This window comes from Astatotilapia calliptera, chromosome 3, assembly GCF_964374335.1.
Source record: "Astatotilapia calliptera chromosome 3, fAstCal68.1, whole genome shotgun sequence".
Classification (NCBI taxonomy): domain Eukaryota; kingdom Metazoa; phylum Chordata; class Actinopteri; order Cichliformes; family Cichlidae; genus Astatotilapia; species Astatotilapia calliptera.
Genome location: NC_137424.1, coordinates 5,376,191 through 5,402,566, shown reverse-complemented (window position 1 = coordinate 5,402,566; position 26,376 = coordinate 5,376,191). Strand labels below are relative to the sequence as shown.

Below are 26,376 nucleotides of genomic sequence, written 5' to 3'. Positions count from 1 at the left end.
GAAAGAATTCCAGATGACAAGTCTGTAGTTCGACATACAAGTGACGACCTTTGACCTTCATCAGTTTTTATTTAATTGTGTCAGAGAAACTCAAACGTGCTCTTCATGCAGCTGAGTACATTCAGTGTTTAAAACGGAAGCTGTGCAGGTCTGAGATCAGCAGCTTTGTGAAACACCAAGCTGAGGTCCTGTTAATGCTGATATATAGTGACACAGTTACATTTCAATTTAATTCAATTTTATTCATATAGCGCCAAATCACAACAACAGTCACCTGAAGGTGCTTTATATTGTACAGTAGATCGTACAATAACAGATACAGAGAAAAACCCAACATTCATATGATACATGGGTGATTAATCCTTTTGACTTTGTTTTTATCAATAAAACAGCTGCAGCTTTCACTACAGCACATGTGGTGCTTTAACCTTTGTACTGTTTGCATCAGTTCATTCTGCAGTTAACATGTGAACATGTTGGATGATCTGTCTGCTGTCACTGGGTGGTGTTGAGGTCTGAATCTGAGGGCAGCTCCTGTAATCACAAAGAGAACAGAACCATCAAACTCAGACATAAAGTAGGGCTGGGCGATATGACCCAAAATTCGTATCTCGATATTTTTTACCTAGACAGCGATATAAATATATAAATCGATATAAATCTCGATTTATTTATTTTTTAAGCCATAAAGTAAAAACAAAAAGGGTCAAAGCTGTGTCCCAGATGTCACACAGGCACTTTTATTAACATAGATGTACATAAAATTTACTCAAAAATAAATTATGAGCATTTATTAAATAATAATGCTCCATAAATAAATTTCTGTTCATTTCGTTCACCTGCACGGGTTAACTAAACAAACTTTACAAAAGAAGTTTTGGCGATAGCCGAGTGCCCATCTTAGCTAGCTAGCTAAGGATGTTAGCTACAGATTAGCTTACAAACACCTTTCACTTACCAAAAATATTGTGGCGGCTCTCAGGTCCTTCTGTCAGGCAGACACTGAAGAACACCTGAGTCTGTCAGTTTGAAACAGTCGGTAAACGCTGGACCTCCTCTCAGCGTCCCCGCTCTATGTGCCGTTCAGAGATACGCAAGTTTCTTCATGACTGCGGCTGCTGCAGATATTAGGTCGTCCATGATTTCTACAGTCACTGGTCAGCAATATAATGTGCGCAAACATATGTGGCTCATATATGTGGCTCTGAAGCCCCGCCCCTCAAGCGCACCCTCAGATGCCGAAGCAGTGCCAACTAATTGAAGCTGAAAAAATAACTGTACGTGGAAAAAAACGATGTAAGTGTGAAAACCACATGAACAGTGAGTTTTTTCTTTAAATTTCTATATTTATGTTTTTTCACTATCATTTCACTTTCAATACATTTGTTTCAGTTTCAATATTTCTTCAGTTTCATTTTAAGGTGGCATCGTTTTAACCTCATATGTGGGTTCAAAGTACAAAAAAGTCCAGTTGTTTCTCTGCCAAACTCCTTAGACTGGAAGTTCTCATGTTATATTAATGTCCCACAGAAAGATTAAGGCAAAGATTAGGACAGGTTACAACTCGTGAATTTCATGTACTTGTCACAGTTACAAAAAAGAATCTGCCTGAAGTCTAAACATCCATACGTCTCATCATACAAAGCACTGATCTCCTACCTGCTGATGGAGCTGCTTTGGCTGGCTGTTCTTTAGGTTCTTCCATCATCTTTCTATAAAAACACGAGAAGATGATTTTACCAAAAGAAACAGTGAACACAGTCTGGGTGTCACATCATATGAATTTGTGTCATGGTTTAGTGTACGGGCCACACACACTGAAACTGATCTGTGTGAAAGAACACATCGATGACATGTGAATGTAGTGATAACCTCATCATAATAGAGGTTTTTACTTTTTCACATATTTGTTCAGTATAATGATTAAATAATCTGACAATACAAACCTAAAATACTTTGTTCCCTGTCTGCGACTTTGTGCGTCTCTGCTGTTAGTGCTTACAGGAAGTTTTAAACTTAAAATCCTTCCCCACATATGTGACTGTGGTCTCTGGGGCCATTATCCTGAAACACTGGGGCTCAGCCCTGAAAGCTTTGCTATCTTCACCTGATAACAGCAGCTGTTTAAAGTTACTGAGTTTGACAGGGAAGTGAATGTAAATGTGAGACACTGTGTGCTCACAGCTAAAGGCTGCAGTCAGCTGTGTCAGAGCGTCCAATGATCCTTTAATAAACACTCAGAGCTCCATGTTGATGAAGCTGTCATGTGTGAGCTTGTGAGGCTCCTTTAAACTGGCTCTGCTCTGTCAGATGCTCACCTCTTCTTCACTGTCTCTGCTGCACTCTCCATCTCCTCTCTCTCTCTGCTGTCCTGTTTAAAAAAACAAACAAATCAGCGTTAGCCAATCAAACTCTGTGCAGATGCTGCAGCTACAGCTGATATGTCATTCAGCTGTTCATCAATCAGCTTCTGCTGCCGTTTATTCGGCTCTTACTCTGAACACGTGCAGATCTAGGAAGATTTTCTTGGGGTGTCAAAATCAAAGCGTTTGTTTTTTCAAACACACGTGCAGGTGTTTATATCACATATGGTTTAAATGATTCAAATGCAGTAAGTATACATGTTTCATATATCGTCTATAACTGAATTATGTTCTGTAGCCTACATAATGAAACACTTTAGTTGCATAAAACGTGAATTTTGATTTTATGTACTGTATATGTCACAGCATCGCAGTGTGGATGTGGAGAAGAGAGGACCCAAACGCAGGACTCACAGGTGGTGAAGGCTGGTGTTTATGACAGAATGACAGAGCCTGAGATGGATGACTGACTGGAAGACCAGCTGAACAGAAACGACACATGTAGGACTGACAAAGACACTGAACTGGAGCAGGGCCGTGCAGAGAGGTTTAAAGGGGCGGGTGCTCAAAGTAAAAAAGGGGCACATTGAACCAGGCTGAATAACAACAACACACATTCATCAAGAATCTAATATGGGAAGGGCAGGGCTGTGTTGGTCTGAGACTGTAGACAGTAAAAAGTCCACAGGAGAGATGGTAGCTGATTAAACAAGTGTCATGAGATAATAACTAAATGCAAAGATTGGTGACAGCGCTTGGAACCATAAGGCAACAAAAAACTGTGAGAAATAATTTAGGCTCTGCCTGTGAATCACTCTTTGCTTCTCTTCTTCCTTCCATCCCATCATTTCATATATCACTCTGCACTTGCTGTCTATGTGAGAACAAGGCACAACTTGCTATTGCAATAAACTATAATCTAATTATCCACACCTAACAACTCTTACACTTAATCTATAATAAAATGATGACAGAAAAATGTTATAGCCCTGCCTTTAGTAGCCTCACACAGCTCCTGCTGTTTCCTCCTCATGTCCTTACCAGCCATGTCTGCACAATGTTATATCATGAGTAATATTTTTTTTAAAAATCCATCTAAATAAAACACACACATGCACGCACACACAGTGACACTTTAGACCTTCTTCAGAATACTGTATATACTATGGGCATCCTTACATATTTATTTATTACTAGAGCTTCAATAATAAAGCAAAGAGGAGGGGGAAGTAATAAATATGAAATAATGTCATTATGATGATTCCATTTGTTTCACTATCCACTCTGTGCAGGGGCAAAGCTTATTACATCTTTAAACTGTAGAGATACAATCATTTTACTGCTGTAAAATCCAAATGTTGTCTTATTTAAAATATAAATCTAATATAATCTGCTTCTTAATGTATGTTCTTTAAAATACAGCGTGTGTTTTTAATATATTATAATTATAATAATTATTATGTGGACATGCATATTAGATCGTTTTTAGTGAAATATAATCCCTCCAGAAAGGCAGGAAAAGCCCGGAAACTTACTTTAAAACTAAATATGTTTCTAAATACTTTAAAACTAAATATGTTCCCTAAAACGGTGACAGAGCTACAGACCCATGACAGCCTTACACAGGTAGCCAGCAGCTGTGACCAGCACTAGTTGTGCAGTTAATAAAAGCACAGGTAATGTTTGTCGCGCTGTTGCACACACAGCACGCTCGTTTGTTTCAGTTCGTCAGTAGCAACAAGACAGCTTACCAACGTGTACGTAATAAGCTAATACTCCTGGGTGCTACACACTACAGTGTGCGCTGTACACCTACTTACTGGTTTTGTGGCATCAGTCTGTGTCTCTGAGTTAACTTGTGTTTCTCCTACAGCTCCGGACCGCTAAAAATGCGCGTGCTCTTTGTGAGCTCGTTCCCAGCTCGTAACCAGCGCGTTCTGCCGTCAAGGGCGATCATTGGTTAAATGTGATCATGTGACTGATGCAAGCCAGATCCTTTTATTTAGCAAAACTGTGATTAATAGTTAAATATTATTGTTGAGGGGCACAGACAGGACTCCGCACACACACACATAAAAAAATAAATAAAAAAAATTTAAAAGTTGCCTCAACAAAAGGGCACTTTGGGCACTCATCAGGAAAGGGGCGGGTGCTCAAGCCCCTCTAGCCCCCCCCCCTCTGCACGTCCCTGAACTGGAGGACACTCAGGACTTACACAGGCTAATGATAATGATCAGGGTTCATATGCCTTTTTCAGGGTCAAATTCAAGCACTTCTTAAACACTTTCAAGGTCCCTTTTCAAACTTTTCCAGCACATCCCTCCCTCACCGCCAAAAAAAAATGCATGTTTCAATTCACATCACCTCAGTAAGACCATGTGAAAGTTAAGACAAATCATCCTAGGTGAACTTAAACACCTTTGTTCCCTTTTTGTTAAGAAATAGAAAAACACTCCACACAAAAATACTGCAAAAGGAAACTGTTGCCTTATATAAAGAGTGTATGAACTCAAAATGCACATGTCACTTAAAAATTAAGATGTGAACAAATCAACTTGTTAGATATTCTTCTCCTGTTGAAAAAAACCCCAAAAAGAAATAAATAAGTCTTCTCATCAGATATTGATGCTTCTTTCCTGTGTGACAGAAAATAGGAGACAGATGTTTGTTTGTTTTTTAAGTTAATTCCCAATAAAGCTGTTTTACTGCTAACTACATTGCTGTCTGTATTATTGCTGAAGTCCTAAACGATCACCTTTAAAGTAGACCTGGGCGATATGAGATTTTTTCATATCACGATATGTTTTTTTCATTTCAGGCGATAACGATATCTATCACGATATAAGCCAAATAACTATATTTGTAAGATTTAAATGTGCCGTTGCTCACAAGTAAAATGTGAAATAATCAGCAGCTTGTTTTTATTTAAATATTTATTTCCCATAATAAGTTCAACAGGGTAGATGTACTTAAGGAACATGAGACTTTTTCAGATAAATAAAGGCAAATATTGCAAACTACACAAAAGGCAGCCGCTAAAGCGTTTAAGTTTCAAAATAGAACAAACGAAACAGCCTAAATTGTCAATTCCACTTAGAAACAAAATATTAATTCTAAAAATAAATCTTAGTTTGTTTTACAGAAGAACAGACAAAACTGACTAACTTTTGTCAATATCAAATAAACTGAGAACTAAAAGGAAATTCTCAATCTCTCCTTGTTGTATAGCTGAGCTTTTCAAACAGTTTTAACAGTTACTTTAGTCTGACAAAAGCCGAATGACGAATTAGCGCTTCCAGTCAGAGACTGAGGCTACGTCCACACGTACACGGGTATTTTTGAAAACGGAGATTTTCCGTTTTCGTTTTAAAAAATAATCCCGTCCACACATAAAGGCAGAAATGAAGGAAAACGCTGCTATGAAAATGCCAAAGCAGCAGGTGGCGCTAGATTCCTAACCGTGCAGAAATGTTGGCCAATCAGAAGTCTAGAAGCCTCGGTGGGAAAAAGTAAACAAAGCTGGGGCATAGAAGCAGAACCGAGTCGTATGTGTGGAGGGACAGTAACTGTGTGTATATGTAAGCATTTAAACACTGCAGAGAGTAGAATTAACAGTATTGTAGAAATTCATTTCACCGAAACAATAACGTGGCGCACAGTGTGACGCATGCACCAGTTTATTGTATTTCCAGACTTGCTTTCGGCACATTTACAGTGCACGCTACTCTGTTTTTTGTCAGACTTGAAATAGCCGAAATACCTTCACACTACGGAACTTCTATGGCTCTTCTGTTCGACAATCTCTCCGGCGTTGGAACCATCATCTGTTTTCTCTTCGGTCACGCTCGGTGGATTTTTCTAGTCGGCACACTCATTTCCTCCATTACCCGCTGGCTGCTTCCCAAACAAACACACGTGCGGCTACTTAGTTTGGATTGGCTGACCTTTTTTTTTTTTTTTTTTTTTAAGAGGACAAGAGCGGCGAGGTCTATCGCAATAGTTTAATTTTTCTATCGAGAAAAAGTTATATCGCGATACATATCGTTATCGTTCTATCGCCCAGCTCTACCTAGAAACCAGGTCAATGTGTCTGTAGGTTCAGTCATCCAGGTCATGTGATCTAAGGAGCTTGGAGAGAAAAGAGACGTCTTTAAGTTTCTGGAAGACGTTTCATCCAAGAAGCTTCTTCAGCTCTAAAACCAAACGGTGGAGAGTCCCAGATATTTAAACCTGAGAGGGAAAGAAAGCATGTCGCTGACCCACCACTGATGTTATTTCAAGGAGGAAACTGAGAGCCTTTGCACCAGGAGCACAAACATCAGCTCCAGCAATGATCCACTGATGTGTTTTTATTCCATGTATGAATGTTGTTATTGACAGAGATGACGTTTGTGTGTCAGTGATGCAGTGACTGTTGTTGTTACCTGTACAGGCTGGTTAGACTCTATGAAACAGATCATACAGATCTCTGCATGTTAGAAGAGACTATTAAAGGTCATGAATGAGACAAAGGCAGGGAGGCGTCCTTTACAGCTAAACAGCAGAGTGAGAGAACAGCCAGCACCTCTACATTTATCACATTATACAGCACATGTATGATACTGACAGGGATGAGAAGAATTTAGTGATTCTGATCCCATCATTGATATTACTTATTGATTCTCAGTAGCTCTGCTCTGACAGTCACCACCATCACTGAGCAGCATATCAAAGACATTTGTGCACATTAACTGCATGTTGTGGCTCAAATGTTTGTGCATGTTGGAGGCATTTCCTCTTTGTTGTGATCAGTGTTGGTCATTACTCAAAACAGTCATTATTACACATATTACACAGAACACTTTGATTAAAAGTAATGGAGTACGTTACTTCATTACTCCTCATAACATTACTTTGATGTTAAAATGAACAAATGAGCATGTAACAACATAAAGCTGAGGTACAGCCCCACACACCAACACAGATCCTGATGAGGTCACGTGATGTTTCTCTGAGTGTTTATGAACACAAATCAAAGATGAAACAGCACAAAGACACTTCAAAGTGATTCTACTGTAGAAACATGAACAGGTAGAAACCTGCAGCCTGACTGCTCATCACTTTGTTACCTGTTCAAGTTCAGCAGCAGCAGCTCACTTTATCATTGTGAAAACAAAAATGTCAAAAACCATTGCTATTCTCTATAAAACAAAGCATGTCCTGAACAAAAAATCATTATACACACTTTATTGTACTCTGTTGCTTCCATATATGACTTACTGTCTGGAGATATGGGGTAATGCATATAAAACGAACACTCTTCATATTTTCAAGTTACAAAAAAGAGCTATAAGAATTATAAATCAATCAAACTATATAGAACCAACTAACATTTTGTTTATTAATCTGAATACCCTGAAATTTTATGATTTAGTTGAATATAAAATGGCACAGATAATGTATAAAGCACAAAATAACTTGCTTTGCCCCAGTACTCAGAAGCTGTTCAAAGTCAGAGAGAGTCAATATGACTTAAGGGGAAGAGATTTCTTTAAAAAAAACAAGATAAGGACAAATATAAAGCAGAGATGTGTTTCTGTTAGAGGAGGTAACCTGTGGAATAGTTCTGACAGGGATTTAAAAAGGTGTAGTTCATTTTCCTTGTTTAAAAACATGTTTAAAAATAGAGTATTAGAAAAATATATAAATCAAGAATGAAAAGAGCAAAAAAAAAAAAAAAAACAACCTCTTGATTCTTTTACTTTGATGTAGTTACTTATCTAAGGTGGAAAGTTTTTTTTTCTTGTTTGTTTGTTTGGTTTTTGCTTTGTTTTCTTATTTGCTTCAGGCCCTGTGTACAGGAGCTGCATGCAAAAAGATATTTTGTGAAAAGGGTTGGCGTAATAAGCAAATGCTTCAGCCAATACCTTTTGATTAGCCTTGTTTCATGCTTACTTGCTTTATGGTCGATTTTTGTTCTGTTTTCACTGAGATATTTGAATGCTAATCAATAAAATCAAAATCAAATCACGGTGCTGGTCTGAGGTCAGTGTTTACTCAGCTTTAACCTCACTCTGGGTTCTAGGTTAGCTTAGCATTAGCTTAGCGTTAGCATGCTGTGTGCTAGCTTAGCGTCAGAGCTCTGCAGGTGTCTCGTGTGTAAATATTAATCACAGTGACAATGAAGGAGGTAAAGGGCTGTGACGTCATCACGTACGCTGCGTCCTCTGTGGGCTCTGAGTGAACTCAAAGTACAAACTACAAGTACACAAACACGAACGTAGCTCAGAGTGGCGGACACACTCGGCCTCGTTGGTCCAGCTGTGAGTCCGTTACCGTGAACTATGGAGCGGCAGATTTGTGCTGAACTAAGCTGCACACAGCTGATGTTAGCCAGGAAACATTACACACTGACTTTAATGGAGAGACCGGAAATACAAACACACACAGTTTGTTGTGTGAAGAAATCAAACACGAGCTGAACAAACAGTAAAGTTCCTAAAGACAAACTGTTAAAGGAGGAAACAAAGCAAACTTACAGTTTCTTCACACACCAACAACAAGCTCCACTCCACACCTGGACACTAAACACGGACACACAGGTGAGCTGCTTCCTGGAAGGAGGCGGGACTCCACCTGAAACTCAGCACAGGTGGGAGGGGCTCAGCTCTGTGTGTGCTGATGTGTTAACTTTAAAAATATGCCGTCTGACTGCTCAGACTGAGTCAGAGTAAAGTTCACATGCTGACGTGTGGAGACATGAAACCTTGTTGTAGCTGCAGGTGTGAACACACTGATCCCAGATCAGCTCTGCTGTATTTGTAACATGAACATTTCTGCTGCAAAGCTTCAAATGTTCAGCATGTTTCTCTGTTTCCAGTCTATAGATCCAGTCACACTTTCTACCTTCACCTGTGCAGTAAAGACTGAGAGCAGAGCTGAAAGCAAGCGTCCAATCAGGGAGCAGCATCAACACCTGAGCTTCATTCAGACTCTGTTATTGAAGATGTTGTTGGTACAAAGTTCATCTGCTGCTCACATGAATCCATGAAAGATTTATTTCACTGATGTTTCTTCAAAGCTCATTTCAACCTGTTGAAGTCATGAATGAAAGTGCAGACTGAGAGTGGATCACATGATGTTTGAGGTGTGTCATGTGACATGTTCAGTATTGTCACACATGTCTAGATTGTCCCTGATATCATAACTGCTCAAACACTGATGATTATATTTGAAGAATTATTCCTGATGGCAGCAAAGTTTGAATGGAGCTCTCTGTCTGTGCTGATTTGTCGCCCTCTGGAGGTCAAAGCACAAACTGCATGATGTCACTGTAACCACCACAGAGACAGGAAGTGTTTTTATGACTGAAACACTGAAATGATGCTAACGGCTGTCGTTAGGCTCACTGACAGCAGTGCTGATGTGTTCATGTCAAACACTGGCTCAGGTCAGACTCCTTCATCCTTCTCCAGCGTGAGGCCGCCCTCAGACCCACAGGAGCTCTGACCTTTGACCTCCTGACCCTAACCATTTTAGTCTTGTTGCATCTTTAAATGCAAATCCATCCAAACTGTAGCCGAGCAAAAGAAGCTGGAAGCTGTTCTATGAATGATGTTGTTGAAGGAGCTTGGAAAGAAAAGCGTCTGGACTTCTTTAAGTTGCTTGATGAAGGACATGGACGTCTTAACGCCCACTCACATCCTGGGACATTTGATCACAGGAAATCACATGATAGCGTGGGGCTAGATCTCACAATGGGTTCACCCAAGACACGAGTAGTTCTTTATGTTTCTCGTGCACGGGAGAGAACTGGACCAATGCCGTTCCTTCGCTTGACCACAGTTGCTCTCGTCCGTTCCCTCGTAACACTGTTCTTTTATTGAGGTTCATTAACATACACGTGAACAAAGGTACCAGTCTGTATGTTATGTAGGTGTGTGTGTGTGTGTGTGTGTGTGTGTGTGTGTGTGTGTGTGTGTGTGTGTGTGTGTGTGTGTGTGTGTGTGTGTGTGTGTGTGTGGAGTTAGAGTGTGACCCCATAAACGACTTCCCTAAACCTGCTGGTCTGGAAGTCCAGCAGTTCATCTAAACAAAAGGCACTTAGACTAAAACAGACATCCTACCACAGAACAATAAGAAGGTAGCACCTCTCCCATGATCCCAGGACGTGGGTGTGAATGCCAGAACACTCTGGAGTCACACAAAGTCTTTAAAGACTACTATCATTACACAATTGGTTCTACACCTCTGAGCATATATGGTTAGATATTCCCCAATAACAATGACAATGATAAAATATAAATCCAACAATGGTTTTCAGGGTTTTTATCGTTAACTTCGTTTCCCTGGGTCTTTCCCGTGTTGTAGTCGTGTGTCTTATTTTGAAAGAAATGTTTACGCGTTACCATAGCGACCAGAGAGCATTAAGGGTGCAGACAGGTGCATCCAACAACATTTTATTTTCCCTTATTTGATTTATGGACCTAACTGTATGAACTGGACTTTGGCTTTAATGCTGCTCCTCTTCATCATTGCTGTGTTGCATTTCCATCATTCTGCTGCTGGATTCACTGCAGGCTTTAACAAACACTCCTTTGGGTCCAGGCCCAGCCACGTGTTTGTAAGCTGCTGTGCTCCTCACAAATAAAGCCTGAAGCAGCTCAGACTGTTAGAAGCAGCACTGAGCCCTGTTACAGTTATAGTGTTAGAGCAGCGGCTGCAGCCTACAGCATTTAAACTAGCTGACAGTAAACACATCAGTCCAGATGTTACCACATTACTTTGTGATGCTGAGAGTTAAAGGAGACTGGCTGATTAAAATCCCATTCCTTACATCACCGTCCTCTGCTCTGACTGCTTTCATTTAATCACAATCAGAATACTTTTTTGATCCCCAGGGGAAATTATTTAGGTTACAGTGCTGCAGCACAAACAGGAACAAAGACACAGCACACTAAGTAAGAAATAGCACAACATACACAATATATACATGCATACATATGAGTCACTTATAAGTAACATGTGAGTGCTGGGGTCTATGACAGCAGGCAGGTCTGTATTTATGTCCAGGCTGACATGAACAGCTAGTAGTTCAGGGTTCAACACTCAGGAAAGTGTGTGACCTTCCACACTGACAGAAGATGCTAAACATGACTTTAAACTGTTGTTTGTTAAAGCCTCACAGATCTGAGAGCAGGGCTCAGTGGGTACATGAGCCTTTATACATGAAGGCTTTCTGTTTCCAGGAGAGGAAACATGTGATCCAGCTGTGTTTGGTCACATGGATCTGCTCTGCATGGATCACCTGACTAAAACATGTTATTATTGTTCTTACAGTCTTAAATCGGTACATCAGGTGGGTCACATGACACCCGGGGGTGACAGCAACATCTTTCCTCTTTAGAAAGCTGCTCTCTGTCCCAGGAGCTGTTGTCACAGTAACAGCAGGAACAGGAAGTCACATGCTCTCTGCTCTGTGATTGGCTGCTTCTTATCTCAGCTTCCTGCAGAGGGTGGGGTCTGCAGATAACGCACACCAACAGAAGTGTGACTTTCACTTCCTGTTTATTGCTGTTGTTCTTAAAGCTCTCAGGCGATGCTGCAGCGCCCCCTGCTGACACAAACTCCTCCCTCTGTCTCAGAGGTCACAGGTCAGCCTGCTGCAGAGGGTCTGCCTGTTCATGGACTTCCTGTTACAGAGACGGGTCTCAGTGTCAACACTGGTTTCTGATTGGACGGTGTGGAAACCCAGCTTCCTCCAGCCGAGTGATGTGTGGATTCATCACTCTCTGTGGATCAGTGTAAGTCTGTGTGTGGGTCAGCTGCAGGACTTGTTTGACCTTTGACCCTGGCAGACAGAGCTGGTTACTGCTGTGTGACTCCTGCCGTCGCTCCACTTTACATTTTACTTAAAATAAGTCCTGACATGGCCCCGCCCCCTCTGACCTGCTGCTCCTGGATGTGCTGAGGACACAGCGGAGGCTCAGAGGGGGCGGGGCTTTTCCCGTGGCGGTAACCAAACTGCATTAGGTCGCTGCACTGCCAGTGTTTAACCACACCTCTTCTGACTGACCTTTGACCTCTGACATGTTGATTTGATCCTTATTTAATGACGTCTTTTATCTAGTGATTTAATTCTGTGTATTTATATGTGATGGTGTTCCTGAGTTCAGCCTCAGCTGATATCCACAGACGCTCCTATTGGCTGGTTTTAAAAACACATTTTTCCATTAAAGAGACTCTTTTAAAAACACGTCTGCCTGAAAGTCACATTTCATTGATTTTGGGGGATTTTAACAGAGAGATAGAACTTTATGAATCCCTCATGTTTATCCTCCAGGAAATCCAGTTTGTAGCAGCAGAACACCGACAAATCTTTTACACAGCACAGAATTAGGATATCAAATAAAGGGGAATAAGAGAATATGAATATAAGCATAAATATATACATATATACACAGACCTCACACAGAGACAGCAGCTACACTGTGTGTGGATGTGATCCACAGTCACAGCTGTGGGTTTCAGTCAGTGTGTCTCTAACTTCATGGTCACATTTCAAAGCTTATTGCAGCCAGAAGATGTTCAAGTAAAAGATTTATTGCTGTACTCGTCTACCAGGATAACAGGAGGTTCATAAAGCTGTGTAATACTTCAGCTTTACATCATGCAGTAGTAGTTTATTAAACCCCCCAAAATATGACTATCCAGAGTTGGGACCAGGAAGCAGAGTTGCAGTCTTACATGCCTCTCTGCAGCTTCTCTCCTCCTGCTACCCCCCAAAAACCCATCTCCATAGAGACTGTGTCAGCTTCCAAACAGACAAAAAACAAACTAAAAACCAGCAACAAACAACTTAAACATAAACAATCACAAAGAAAGAACAATACAGTATCCACATCTGAACCAAAGAGTAAAACAGTGAAATGTGGATTATTAAACATTAGGTCTCTCTCCTCCAAGTCTCTGTTAGTACATGTTAGTAAAAACATTTCTGCCTTTTACCCATATTTTATTTTTAACTCAAAATCAAAGATTCCAGATTCTCCTACATGTTGGTTTTGAATCAGATAGGACGACAGATTTCAGGTGGCCCTGTGTCTTTCTCTATTACATTTGCCACTGTGTAACTCAAAGTTATTTAAGGACTAGTTTATTTCAATGGATGAGTTTACTGACTGACGCGCAGAAGAAATAGTTCTTTATGGAGCCTAGATGGTGTGAATGATGAGACCAAAGACTGCAATATCTTGTACCAAAAATATATTGAATAAATGGAGGAAAGGGGAAATGGAACAAAATAATTAACACAACACACAACATAAATGCCCACAATTAAATAATAAATCAATGCTGTGATCTTTCTGTGCAAAAGTCCTTTTTGGTCCTCTTCTTTTTAAAGTTCACTTTTAAGGTATTCCTCCTTAGAGTCCAGCTTCATACAAATGGGGAAATATGTCCGTAATCCAAAGACGGCTAAGTGGGGGAAAGAGGGGAAACAAAGAATGGTCCTACCGGCTCGCCACTTCAATATGAAGAAGATTAATTCAAAGGGAGGGAACAAAACCTGACCTGTAGGTCAGAAAAACGTCCATTAGCACATCAAGTTCGATTCAGTTTACCGGTAAACAAATATATTTTTCTGCAAGCCTATGTAACAATGCAAATCATCATCAACCAATGTACAACAGTTAAATCATTAATTATCTTGGCTACGTAGCTTAATCTATACATTCCAGTAGCGTTCGCTACAAACAATACAAAAACAACAATAAAGGAAAACAGCTGTCTAACAGACAGCATAGCCGAATTCAAGGCAACACATAACAATAATCATTCAATCGCACTTTGTTTCAAAGTAAGCCCATTAAAATGCTTAAGTAAATAAAAGTGTTCAAAAACAGCGGTTTTTGAGCCGGAGTTCTGCTCGCGGTGGGAACGCCGCCGCACAAAGTCATTTTTTAATCGCGAAAACGATCGACTGGTTACTGACAACCAAAAGGTTGTTTTTGGTAGATATTAAAGATCATGGGTGGGCGGGGCAAATGGAGCAGTTTTCTACAGTCGAGTAAAATTCCAGGAAAGAGCTGGGTGTGGCTTTCCTTTAAATCACATGATCAACAGCTTTAAGATGGAGGCAACTCGCTCAGTGTTTCCTGTTTCATTCTTAGACTGTGGCGATGGTAAGTAGCAGCTTTTCACTTGTTACCTGGCATCTTTTCAGCCACCAATGATAGTCATTGTATGTTATCAACATTTCACTAACTATGTTTTCTCTCATGTTTAAAATAGGCCGACCAAGAGCAAAATAGGTATGTCTGCAGACTCTGCTGTAGCCAAAGTTATCAGATCTCCTGTGTCTTTAAATCCCTAACTGCTCGATCATTATCATTTTAGAAGACAACAATTTCTCAAAGGAGGTTGAAAACTAATGCCTACAAGATTACCAAGAGGATGGTTCGGGGCTCTTACAGGACTCCGGGAAGTCAACACTTGGTGGATGAGGTGTGTTACCTTTGACACTTTTAAGACAGTCCTGTTTATCACTACTAACAATAAGCAAATATGTTTTCACTCAACAGATCCTTCACAGCATGTTGTTTCTGGGCAAAATCAACAACATCCCCTTTTCTCCAGAAGAAATCTTCCCTAATCCTTTTGTTTTGGGTTCTTTAATGAGAAGATATCCCAGGCCTTTTAAGTTGTATTCGACTCAGCTTCCCAGGCGAAGTCCCTTCTCCTGTGTGCTCGACATGGTAAGATAACTCTTCTCACATTTTCAGTCAACCTGACAAACTTCCAGTTTTTAGGAAAGTATAATGCAAAGTGCTTTTTTACTGAGAAATCCAAAGAAAATCCATACTGTACCTTATACTTCAACATATGCTTCTAGCTATACTTCTCCACCAAACACAGAGACTGCAGGAGAGCTGGAGACTTGCTTCAGAATTTGTTAGTTCTAAATAATGTCTAACAGACTCATTATTGGAGATGCTTACAGTCTTCAAGGCGTATATGATGCTGTCACTGTGTAGCTGCTGGATCTGTTAAGCTCAAAGACTCTAAATTCAGCGTGTTTTGACAGCCCGGCATAGCAAAATAGAAAAAAAAAGGTCAATTAGCAAATTTAATTATAAATTAGTGAGAACAAAGATGGATTTTTGCTTATTGATTTAAAATTAAATAGATTTTTGTGACTTGTTTCACCCCCTATCTTAAAATGTCTAAATCAAAAGCATCCAATGGTCCTGCATAGTTAAATAAGTCAAGCAGCGAAACAAACATGTTGATCAACTTTCTATGAAAAACAACTATATAATCAGGTGCAACACTTTGACCAGATCTGTAACTGTTTTCAGATCGTCCTGCAAAATAACTCAGAGAATGAAGAGCAAATAAAGCAGAGTCTGCAAGATCTCCTCACAGACTTGGACTTAGAAGAGAATAATAAAAAAACAGCTTTCGTCTCGTCCACCATCTGCATTTCTCAAAAATCCCAAACCAACAAATCAGAAAGGTACTGCGGAGTCTCCATGTCCACCAAAGGTCCTAACGCTGGGAAAATTATGATTGCTGCCTCCTGTCTTAGCAAATGGCATAAATATGTATCTGGTGCGGTGATGACCTATTATCCAAACACAGTCCAGAAAGATTACTTTGATGGAACAATTGAAGTACCTGGAAATATCAGGTGTGAGGCTTTTTGTCTCCGTGATGGTGCCAGAATGAAGCCTTGCAGATCATGTAAGAATTTGTTTGGCTTGAACACAGAAGACCTCAGAGAGTGGCCATATGGTAACTGTGCTGAAGCTGAGAGCCTGAGCAATTTGCTTGAAAATGAGAGAGAAGTTGAAACACATGTGGATGAATACTCAGCTGAAAAGGACAACAGGCAGAGAGCTGAGGATGAGGTTGGTAGGGTTCTTAGAACTGTGTTGCAAAGGATTCGGTTTAACTGGACAGGTGAATTTTACAACCCAGAACAAGAGTGAGATTTCATGAAATCATTTGCATTCATCATTCTGATAAATCAAAGATTCTCTGCTCTGACAGCATCTGTGTGGATTTTCTGTAATCACAGAGACGTGTATAAGCATGTTTACTTTCCATCTCCATGTAATTGTCACATTTAATAATTAAAACTGGCTTCTATGGGTTTTTGTTTGTTTGCTTACATATCTAGTGTTTAATGCAATATGAAGCATTATCAGACAGCATTTATTGGGAAGAATCCCATATTTATACTGGTCTGTACCCAGGGTACACAGAAAATAAAAACACATGTTTTCTTATTATGATCCCAACTATAATTTACTTAAGCAAAAGCACTACATGTGTAGTTATAATATTTATAGCAGTTACTGTTGAGCTTTAAATTTATCATCTTAAATGTTTATATGCTGATTATATTGCTTTATATAAGAAAGGCCTAACTCTGAGTACACTCTGTGCCAAAAAGTGCTGACAGGAAACTGCATGCTTTTGCAGAAACGTGCTTTTGCAGCTAGAAAGTGAAGCTGATATATATCAGTTTTAATTAGTTTTTACCAACTGCTTGCTAGGGCAATCCCACGAGTTTGGTGTTTTTGTATTGAACATGATTCCAAGTGCTTTCTATAACACATAGCAGAGGTGCCACAACAAAGACTGAGAAGAGGACAGGAAGAGACGGTGAAAGAGATGCACTCCTTCGCCATTCATGTTAAAGCGTTGCATAGCTTTAATTTTAGAGAGTGTTGCATAACTTTAGTCATTTTTCTACCACAGGTGAAGCCAAGAATTGTGAAGCTCTCTTTTGGCCAAATACCAGAATCTGTAAGAAGAAGAAAAAACAAACAATCAAATAGGTCATTATTAAGAGAACAACAATCTCTTGATGATTATCCACAGTGTCTTTGATAACTCTGAGATACAAACTGTCAAGGATATACACATCCCAGCAAACAATAGCTGTGTTTGACTAAAGCGATTAATAACAAGGACAGAGCTACAATCACTACAGTCAAACATAAAGGGCTTAATCCTGAATCCAAGTCTGAGCTGTGATGCCGTTGGTGCTGAAAGCTGCTCAGATCCTGAAGCTGCACGTTTTGTCTCTCTCTAACCAAACCAGCAGCAAAAGAAGACACATTTCGCTTGACATAAACATTGTCATGAATTCCCTCTTACTTTTGCTGGTTTGCTTCCACCACCATTAAAACACACACAGAAAAACAACACAGCACAGCTCTCTGCCTCTCTCAGTGTACTTTAAGAACACCGTTTCCCATCTCAAATCTCTGTTTTTGGCATTATTCGCTTGCTTGTTATGAAGCAGTCTACCGTTGCTTACAGCCATTTTTTTTTAATGACTTCCGACAAGACAGCCTCATTTCTGCTGTTCAATACCAAATTTTATTTATTTTTTTCTAATTAAGTGAAACTGCAAAATGCTCTGCTGTGTCTCTATTAAAACCTCTTATTAAAACCTCTGAATCACTTCAGCAGCATCAGCCAATGTACATTTGTTGAGTCGTGGTTCTCGTCTGCTTTTGTTCTACTGCAGAATAATATTTTTAAGGTTATCTACTGTAAAAAGCTAGGCCAGGAAAATCTGCTTCATGGTTTTGTGTTTTATCCTCAGTTACTTTGTCACAAAAGCATCTGCTGTGATGCTCACACCTCTGATGAAGTTTCACAAGTGTCAGTACTGATAAATGATCAGAATTATAATGTTTCTGACTCTCTGAGTAAGAATTAAATGGAATCTAATTGGGACCTTGTGAATTGGAATTGAACAGGTTCTAGAAATCAGTGATGATACTCAGCTCCAATACCCACCTATGATATTAGGCTGACGAACGCTGACTGGGTTTCATTTACCAGCTTTTTATGTTCTTCCTGCAGTTTCCTCCCCACATCACTCATCTTAACTTTTTTCCAGTCCTCCTCAGTCTAAACAGAACACACAACAATACAAAGAAAAGCTCAGGTGATTGATCTCTAACACTAGGCATCCCCAGTCTTATTCTTAGCAGTCTAACTTCTCACCATATCTTTGAAGGCCTCTCCATTGTAGTAGCGCTTGGATGCTGGATACTCTATCGTTTTGTCACATAGTTCCAGGAAACTGGAAGCCACCAGATGCAGCTCCTCTCCGTCATAGCCGTACAGCTTTTTGTCCTCACACGTCATCAGCACAAGCTCGTCACATGGACATGAGGTGCCCTTTACCACACCAATAACCTGCATTTTTACAATCTCGGGAAGGTAGAATTTTCCCCAGGCGTTAACTTCATCATCATCCCCGTTGTATTTGGTGTTCTCAAGCTCTTCTATCCACAGGTCAGCACCACTTGGCTTCTTCAGGTGAACGCACATGCTTTTGTTTTTGGAAACAAAATCTTTCACCCATTTCAGGTACTTTTCACCTGGAAAGAAGCAGACAAGGAAATATGGATGAATGTAGAAGTGTTGGAAAAGACAAATAGCAAGGTTATCCTACAGCAGTTTGTGAAAATGTTGTATCTTGAAATAAGCAGGCAAAATAAGGATCTCACTTATCTCATATGTTCTGACTACCGACTTTCTTCAGTTAAAGGACAAAAAAAGGGCACACTGGAGGCTGACAGAGTGTGCAATGGTGGGAATCATTTTGCAGAACTCACTAAAGTTTGTTTCTCCTGGAACAAGCTTTTTACACTTCGGCAAATGAAAATACTGTGTTAAACTAAAAAAGAGCACCAGACCAAGGTCTACAGTACTAACAGAAAAGCATGCCGTTACCTGTTGCCTGTCGACACAGCTGCTGATCTTCCGTACCAAAAAAATGAGGATCCCTGAAAGGAATAGAAAGGTTATGTTAAAATGAATGACTGTCACGGTGATCATGGGAAGCTCCAAAATATCACAACAATAGCTACGAAATCACAAAATGCAGTGTGATGTCTGTAAGCACCAAACATGACATCTCTGCAAATTCATCTTGAAACATGTAGGTACCTCACACGTACAGCTGCAGCCATCTCAGCCATTTATCACTGTGGCTGCCAAGTGGCTGCCACTTCACAAGCGCATGGCACAACATAGAAGAGCCACCTCCACAGGACAAGACTCAGCAGTCCATCTGCATCTTAAGGATAAAGGTCACTCTTTCGAGGATGCTAATGTTCACATTTTGGGCAGAGGGGACAGATGGTTTGAAAGAGGAGTGAAAGAAGCCATCTATGTCCACTGTGAGCGACCATCTTTGAACAGAGGCGGGGTTTACGACACCAACTCTCTGCCATCTATAATCCAGTTTTGAGATCCTTCCCAGACGCCTTAACGCCCACTCACATCCTGGGCCATCTGACCTCAGGAATTCGCATGATAAGGTGGGGCCAGGTTTCACAATGAACTCACCCGAAACTCTGGCTGATTGGGGCCCACACCCAGTTTCACACCTTGGCTCAGGTGATTAGAGGATCATCAGGGGGTCCTTTTGTCCCTCTGTGGGGGGAAACTCCCACTAGGCTTATATCTGGGACTCTCCACCATTTGACCTTAGAACTGAAGAAGCTTCTCGGATGAGAGGTGAAACGTCTTCAAGTAACTTAAAGAAGTCCAGACGCTTTTCTTTGCAAGCTCCTTTGACTACGATGACCTGGATGACTGAGAACCTTCACAGACATAAGGTGAATGTGACAAACAAAGCGCCTTCTTGTTCTCTGTGATAATGTAAAGTTATTAATGAAAAAACAAACGAGTAAAAAACGGACTGGAAACATGTCTTCAATCAAAACTCGACAAAAACAAAGAAACAGCCTCACTTCTCTGCGACGCTCCCTAAAAATGACGTTACGTGTTACGTACCAGAGATTTCTATACAGCCCTTTATCAAGCCGAGAGAAAGTGACGCAAAACCCTCCAACTAATAACGACTAGCAGAGAGGCTCAGCTGAGTGTAGTTACCTGGTTTGCAGACGCACACAGACGTTTCCTGTCCTCTCGGACGCAGCTGTGATAGAACATGTGGTGCATTACCGCCACCAACTGGCTTGGAGTGAGGACCGGAAATCGCTCATGCCAAATCAAAAAAAAAAAAACATAAAGAAAGATTAAGTGAAGAGATAAATGAATACATTAAATCAAGAAGAAAAAAACCCACCACCGGACATATACATCCTCATATCCTTCTGTACAAATGAGTTTGTTTTAGAAACTGAAAAAAGCCACAAAACCTTCACATCTAGAAATCCTTTGCAGTAAAACTTGTTTTTTGGCAGGTTCCACAGGTTTTGAATCAGTTTTCTTCTTTATTCCTGATAATTTTGACAATGAAAAAGAACATGTTCTATAGGGCTTTGGAGTTGACGTCACGCCGCAATGCATTGTGGGAGCGCGGCACCATTTTCGAGGTCTACGAATCAAAACAAACACACTGTGTTGGAACGACGGTTACAAGATGCTTAAAAGCAGCTCAAAAGAGAACGGACTGTATAGAGACCGATTGCGTCCAGAGGCGAAGCGGCGGTACTTGCAGAAAATAGCGTGCAGTGGAAATGTGGACCCGTATGAAATACGGCCGTGGAGTAGAAACCCTGAAGACGTAGCCTGACATATTCTCGTACCTTATCTGTGGAGTCAGCGCGTACAAGTCGTCATTCAAACAAAGGTAAGTCAGCTCGAGTACTGCGTGTGAAATGCGTTTGATTTCCCTGCAAACATTCACATTAGTGCAGCATAAATTCATTCATGAGGGGAAATTACAGTGAGAACATGTGGAGGCTGTTAGAGGGAGAAGATAGTGAGTTCAGTGCAGGGCTGTGCAGAGAGGTTTAAAGGGGCGGGTGCTCAAAGTTAAAAAGGGGCACATTGAACCAGGCTGAATAACAACAACACACATTCATCAAGAATCTAATATGGGAAGGGCAGGGCTGTGTTGGTCTGACACTGTAGACATTAAAAAGTCCACAGGAGAGATGGTAGCTGATTAAACAAGTGTCATGAGATAATAACAAAATGCAAAGATTGGTGACAGCGCTTGGAACCATAAGGCAACAAAAAACTATGTACGTAAAAAAAAAAAAAAAAAAAAAAAAAAAAATATATATATATATATATATATATATATATATACACAGTGGGGCAAAAAAGTATTTAGTCAGCCACCGATTGTGCAAGTTCCCCCACTTAAAATGATGACAGAAGTCAGTAATTTGCACCAGAGGTACACTTCAACTGTGAGAGACAGAATGTGGAAAAAAAAATCCATGAATCCACATGGTAGGATTTGTAAAGATTTTATTCGTAAATCAGGGTGGAAAATAAGTATTTGGTCACCTCAAACATGGAAAATCTCTGGCTCTCACAGACCTGTAACGTCTTCTGTAAGAAGCTTTTCTGTCCCCCACTCGTTACCTGTATGAATGGCACCTGTTTGAACTCATCATCTGTATAAAAGACACCTGTCCACAGCCTCAAACAGTCAGACTCCAAACTCCGCCATGGCCAAGACCAAAGAGCTTTCGAAGGACACCAGGAAAAGTATTGTAGACCTGCACCAGACTGGGAAGAGTGAATCTACAATAGGCAAGCAGCTTGGTGTGAAAAAAATCAACTGTGGGAGCAATCATCAGAAAATGGAAGACATACAAGACCACTGATAATCTCCCACGATCTGGGGCTCCACGCAAGATCTCATCCCGTGGGGTCAAAATGATCATGAGAACGGTGAGCAAAGATCCCAGAACCACACGGGGGGACCTGGTGAATGACCTGCAGAGAGCTGGGACCAAAGTAACAAAGGTCACCATCAGTAACACACTACAACGGCAGGGAATCAAATCCCGCAGTGCCAGACGTGTTCCGCTGCTGAAGCCAGTGCATGTCCAGGCCCGTCTGAAGTTTGCCAGAGAGCACATGGATGATACAGCAGAGGATTGGGAGAATGTCATGTGGTCAGATGAAACCAAAGTAGAACTTTTTGGTATAAACTCAACTCGTCGTGTTTGGAGGACGAAGAATACTGAGTTGCATCCCAAGAACACCATACCTACTGTGAAGCATGGGGGTGGAAACATCATGCTATGGGGCTGTTTTTCTGCCAAGGGGACAGGACGACTGATCCGTGTTAAGGACAGAATGAATGGGGCCATGTATCGTGAGATTTTGAGCCAAAACCTCCTTCCATCAGTGAGAACTTTGAAGATGAAACGAGGCTGGGTCTTCCAACATGACAATGATCCAAAACACACCGCCCGGGCAACAAAGGAGTGGCTCCGTAAGAAGCATTTGAAAGTCCTGGAGTGGCCTAGCCAGTCTCCAGACCTCAACCCCATAGAAAATCTGTGGCGGGAGTTGAAAGTCCGTGTTGCTCGGCGACAGCCCCAAAACATCACTGCTCTCGAGAAGATCTGCATGGAGGAATGGGCCAAAATAGCAGCTACTGTGTGTGCAAACCTGGTAAAGACCTATAGTAAACGTTTGACCTCTGTTATTGCCAACAAAGGTTATGTTACAAAGTATTGAGTTGTATTTTTGTTATTGACCAAATACTTATTTTCCACCCTGATTTACGGATAAATTCTTTACAAATCCTACCATGTGGATTCATGGATTTTTTTTTTCACATTCTGTCTCTCACAGTTGAAGTGTACCTCTGGTGCAAATTACTGACCTCTGTGCAAGTTCCCCCACCTAAAATGATGACAATCGGTGGCTGACTAAATACTTTTTTGCCCCACTGTATATATCAGCAATCAATCAGAAAATCATTGGTTCATATTACAATTAAATATGAACAGGCTCCTTAGATGTAAGCAGTTCAGATCTGATGTCATTTACATTCTTCACACAGCACATTCGTCCAGGCTGACAGGTAAACATAGAACTAATCTCAGGTAACATGACTCATAGTAGAGATCCAGTAAGAAAGATTGCAGGCTCTAATATTATTACCACACAATCCAAGGACACACCAACAGCTCAGATTTGTAGAACTATTTAAACAAATGTCTTCTGAATATTCAATTCAGGTTCACAGTGGGGGGGGGGGTTTCGTGGAATTTTTTAAATAAAGTCTGCAACACAGAAAGAGCTGTGATCAAGCTATTTATTACTGCGCCAACACACATCAAACATCACAGTTCAGTCATGTCAGCGCTGCCACAGAGGTCGTGCTCCTCCTCCTTTATGCATTCCAAGGAAGAGGGAGGAAGTTACAAACTGATCCTACCACACTTCACGTGTCTCGCTATGAAACCTAACGCATCAATGGTTGTGCTGTTTTGTGCCCTTGGCCTTATCAGCACCTGTAAAGGGAGTTGTTTTCTCAAACTGCTGAAGTAAGTTCATCTAGTTTTAGCAACTTTCACTGAACAGTAACAGTGTCACAACTAAGCATATGCATAAGCACTTAAACACTTTAAATGAGAATAACAGAACATTTCTATTACAGAGGCTGGAACCTGTCCCAGTAGTAGGTAGAGCACACCTGGACAGGTCACCAGTCTGTCAGAGGACTAACACAGAGACAGACATCAGAGTAACAAATCTATTTAAAATTAATGTAAGTTTGCTGCAGCTGTATGTATGAACATGTGTTTCTGTGCTCACAGTCCACCTCTCAGGAACCTGCAGTTCACTTTTAGTCTACTTTAAACAGACCTCACAAAAGGCTGATGTGGCTGGATCAGTAGTCTGATTTGAGTACGATACCTTTGGCCAGGGATTCATCTGGTGCATCGCTTCACTGCAGTCTTACGTATTTTCCCCACACCTGAATAAAAAAATACTGATATATACAAATAACAGCTTCAGCTGATGCAGCCTGACTCAATCCTAGATGTTCAGCACACAGAGACACAGAGGTGCCGTTTAAAGTTTAGTGTTAACCTGAGTCACTGATCATTTGCAGTATTACAGAGTCTGGCAGTCTTTGCATGATGTCCACGTCACTGTAAGTTTCTAGCTGACTTCACTGCAATTTCAATTTCAATTTCTGCTGTTCACAAACGCTGTCCATCTAATCTGACTGAGCTGGAGCTGTTTTGCAAAGAAGAATGGGCAAAGATTTCAGTCTGTAGATGTGCAAAGCTGGCAGAGACAGACCCTAAAAGACTGGCAGCTGGAACTGCAGTAAAAGGTGGTTCTACAAAGTGTTGACTCAGGGGGCTGAATAATTACGCACACCCCACTTTGCAGTTATTTATTTGTAAAAAATGTTTGGAATCATGTATGATTTTCGTTCCACTTCTCACGTGTGCACCACTTTGTGTTGGTCTTTCACCTGGAAGTCCAATAACATTGATTCATGTTTGTGGCTGTAATGTGACAAAATGTGGGAAAGTTCAAGGGGGCCGAATACTTTTGAAAGCCACTGTATATGTAGACACAGGACTACAAGTAGAAGATCAGACATGAAAGTGGAGATAACACAGAAGACCTGCAGCAAAGGTCAGAGGTCAGACTGGGCCCTGGATTCAACAATGAGCCAATGATCATCAAGCAGTGACTAAAGCAGAGCCCTGACGTTCTGACATTCATCACACAGTCAGAACAAATGTCTGCTGATGACTTCATCTCATGAAACGACTGATAGATGTCAGTTCATTGATCAGCTGAGCTGCTGATCTTCATCGTCACAGAAACATTCAGCTTGTTTCAATCAGTAAATAACTCCCACTACTCCCAGTTTGAACTGTTCCCACTCAAAATGCTGTGAGAACAATGATCATTGTAGAACTTCACAAACATCACGTGTTGTTTTCCACATGTAAGATCAGCAAACACACAGAAACTTCCTGTTGCCACACACGGCCTCTAAAATCTCTTCCACGCTTTCTGTCTGAAGTCCACTCTCTGTGTCGGATCCACAGGAAACAACAAGATCTTATTAACATGGTTTTCAATGTGTCTCCTTCCAAAAAGTCCAACCAATGAACAAATGTGTGTATTTGTGGAGGCCGAACAAAAGCATGACACATTTCTCTGTTTCTATAAACTGGAGTCAAACACAAACATGAAGAGTTTCACTGACAGACTCCAAAATGCCCCCACAGTGGATCAAAGGGAAATCCTACAGTGTGGCCAGAGACTCTTAATGGCTCCAACATCAACACATCCACAATGTTGGATCCAGTTCTGCCTCACAGAGTTACTAAGACACACCCTCTGCAGCATCACAACAGCTCCACCTGCTTCACCTGCCTCCTCAGCATCTGTACACCTGAAGAGAAAAGAAAGGCTCCAACAGCTCAAATCTACAAAGGATTCATGAAGTTTCATCCAACAATAACATGTTTGCCTTCCACAGTGTGCTGTTAGACACCACTGTACCTCTGCCATTTCAAAAAGAGCAGCTTGGGAACATTTTGGCTCCAAACACTTTGTGTTTAAGTTCTTTGTTTTCTTTGTGAAGCCGACAACATCTGGAGCTTTGTGACTCATAGAAACATCATTTTGTTCTTTAGATGACAGCAGATTGGGACTGAATAATCAATCACTATCAAACCAATAAAGACAAACATGCTGATTTTACAGGAACTTTGTTGGAGAAGCTGCAAAGACATGAAACTGGTGGAGATCCCAAACCAGTTGATAGTGCTGGTTATTCCAAATAAAGCTGTTTCCCTTTGAGATGAAATGACTTTGTGTCCTGATATATAATAAAGATGTTGTTGTTTTTGAGCCCCTGTATTAAAAGTAGTTTAAAGTCAGCTTGAGTTTGATGTCTTTATGTCAAAGCTGCTCATGATGTTGAGCTGCTGATGGAATAAAAACAATATAAAAGCATGTAGTCCAGACTTAAATGTAGCCTGTTGTTAGCTGAGGTCCACACACAGTGTTTGACAGTGTAAAGTGTGTGAAAGGGCTGCTGGTGGAGCTCACTAGGATGAGCAGGTGACCACGAGGTGGAGAGCAGCTGGCCTGGCTTTGACCCGGGCCACGCCCCCTTTCTCTCTGCTTTGCTGTCACTTATCTTCACTGCTCTGTCCAATAAAGCTGAAAAAGGCCCCGAATCAAAGAAATCTGCTGCAGCCTCTGAAATGTCTTCTGTTTCCTTCCCGAC

The 26,376-nt window shown here is 40.9% G+C and overlaps 3 protein-coding genes across 4 annotated transcripts in view; all 3 read right to left on the bottom strand.

Annotated features, from left to right (window-relative positions):
* LOC145419325 (NLR family CARD domain-containing protein 3-like) overlaps window positions 1-8,908 on the bottom strand; it is a 30,985-nt gene extending 22,077 nt beyond the window's left edge. Inside the window, exons 1-3 of the mRNA XM_080297040.1 lie at window positions 8,882-8,908; window positions 2,319-2,371; window positions 1,660-1,712 (exon numbers count right to left, since the gene is read on the bottom strand). Of these exons, the coding sequence (XP_080153166.1) occupies window positions 1,660-1,712; window positions 2,319-2,350 (85 nt within the window). The 5' untranslated portion in view covers window positions 2,351-2,371; window positions 8,882-8,908. The remainder of the gene's footprint in view (window positions 1-1,659; window positions 1,713-2,318; window positions 2,372-8,881) is intronic.
* LOC145424529 (uncharacterized) overlaps window positions 1-26,376 on the bottom strand; it is a 192,386-nt gene that overhangs the window by 49,644 nt on the left and 116,366 nt on the right. The gene's annotated exons all lie outside the window — the stretch shown is intronic.
* Window positions 17,983-21,450, bottom strand: LOC145424522 (uncharacterized). 2 transcript variants are annotated; one of them, XM_080297914.1, is made up of 3 exons: window positions 19,110-21,450; window positions 18,375-18,754; window positions 17,983-18,278 (listed from the first exon to the last, which is right to left on the bottom strand). In XM_080297914.1, exons 2-3 carry the CDS (start codon window positions 18,702-18,704, stop codon window positions 18,165-18,167), a joined length of 444 nt encoding a protein of 147 aa, XP_080154040.1. In that variant the 5' UTR covers window positions 18,705-18,754; window positions 19,110-21,450; the 3' UTR covers window positions 17,983-18,164. The 2 variants fall into 2 exon arrangements, with proteins under 2 accessions (XP_080154040.1, XP_080154044.1); XM_080297918.1 differs by lacking the exon at window positions 19,110-21,450 and having other exon boundaries at window positions 18,375-18,862.

Bases quoted from the DNA above. Each gene is read 5' to 3' on its own strand.
- LOC145424522 (XM_080297914.1), bottom strand. From the start codon at position 18,704: ATGTGCGTTCACCTGAAGAAGCCAAGTGGTGCTGACCTGTGGATAGAA. The intron at 18,279-18,374 runs GTGAGAAGTTAG...TGTTCTGTTTAG, and splicing joins GAGAGGCCTTCAAAGATATG to ACTGAGGAGGACTGGAAAAA.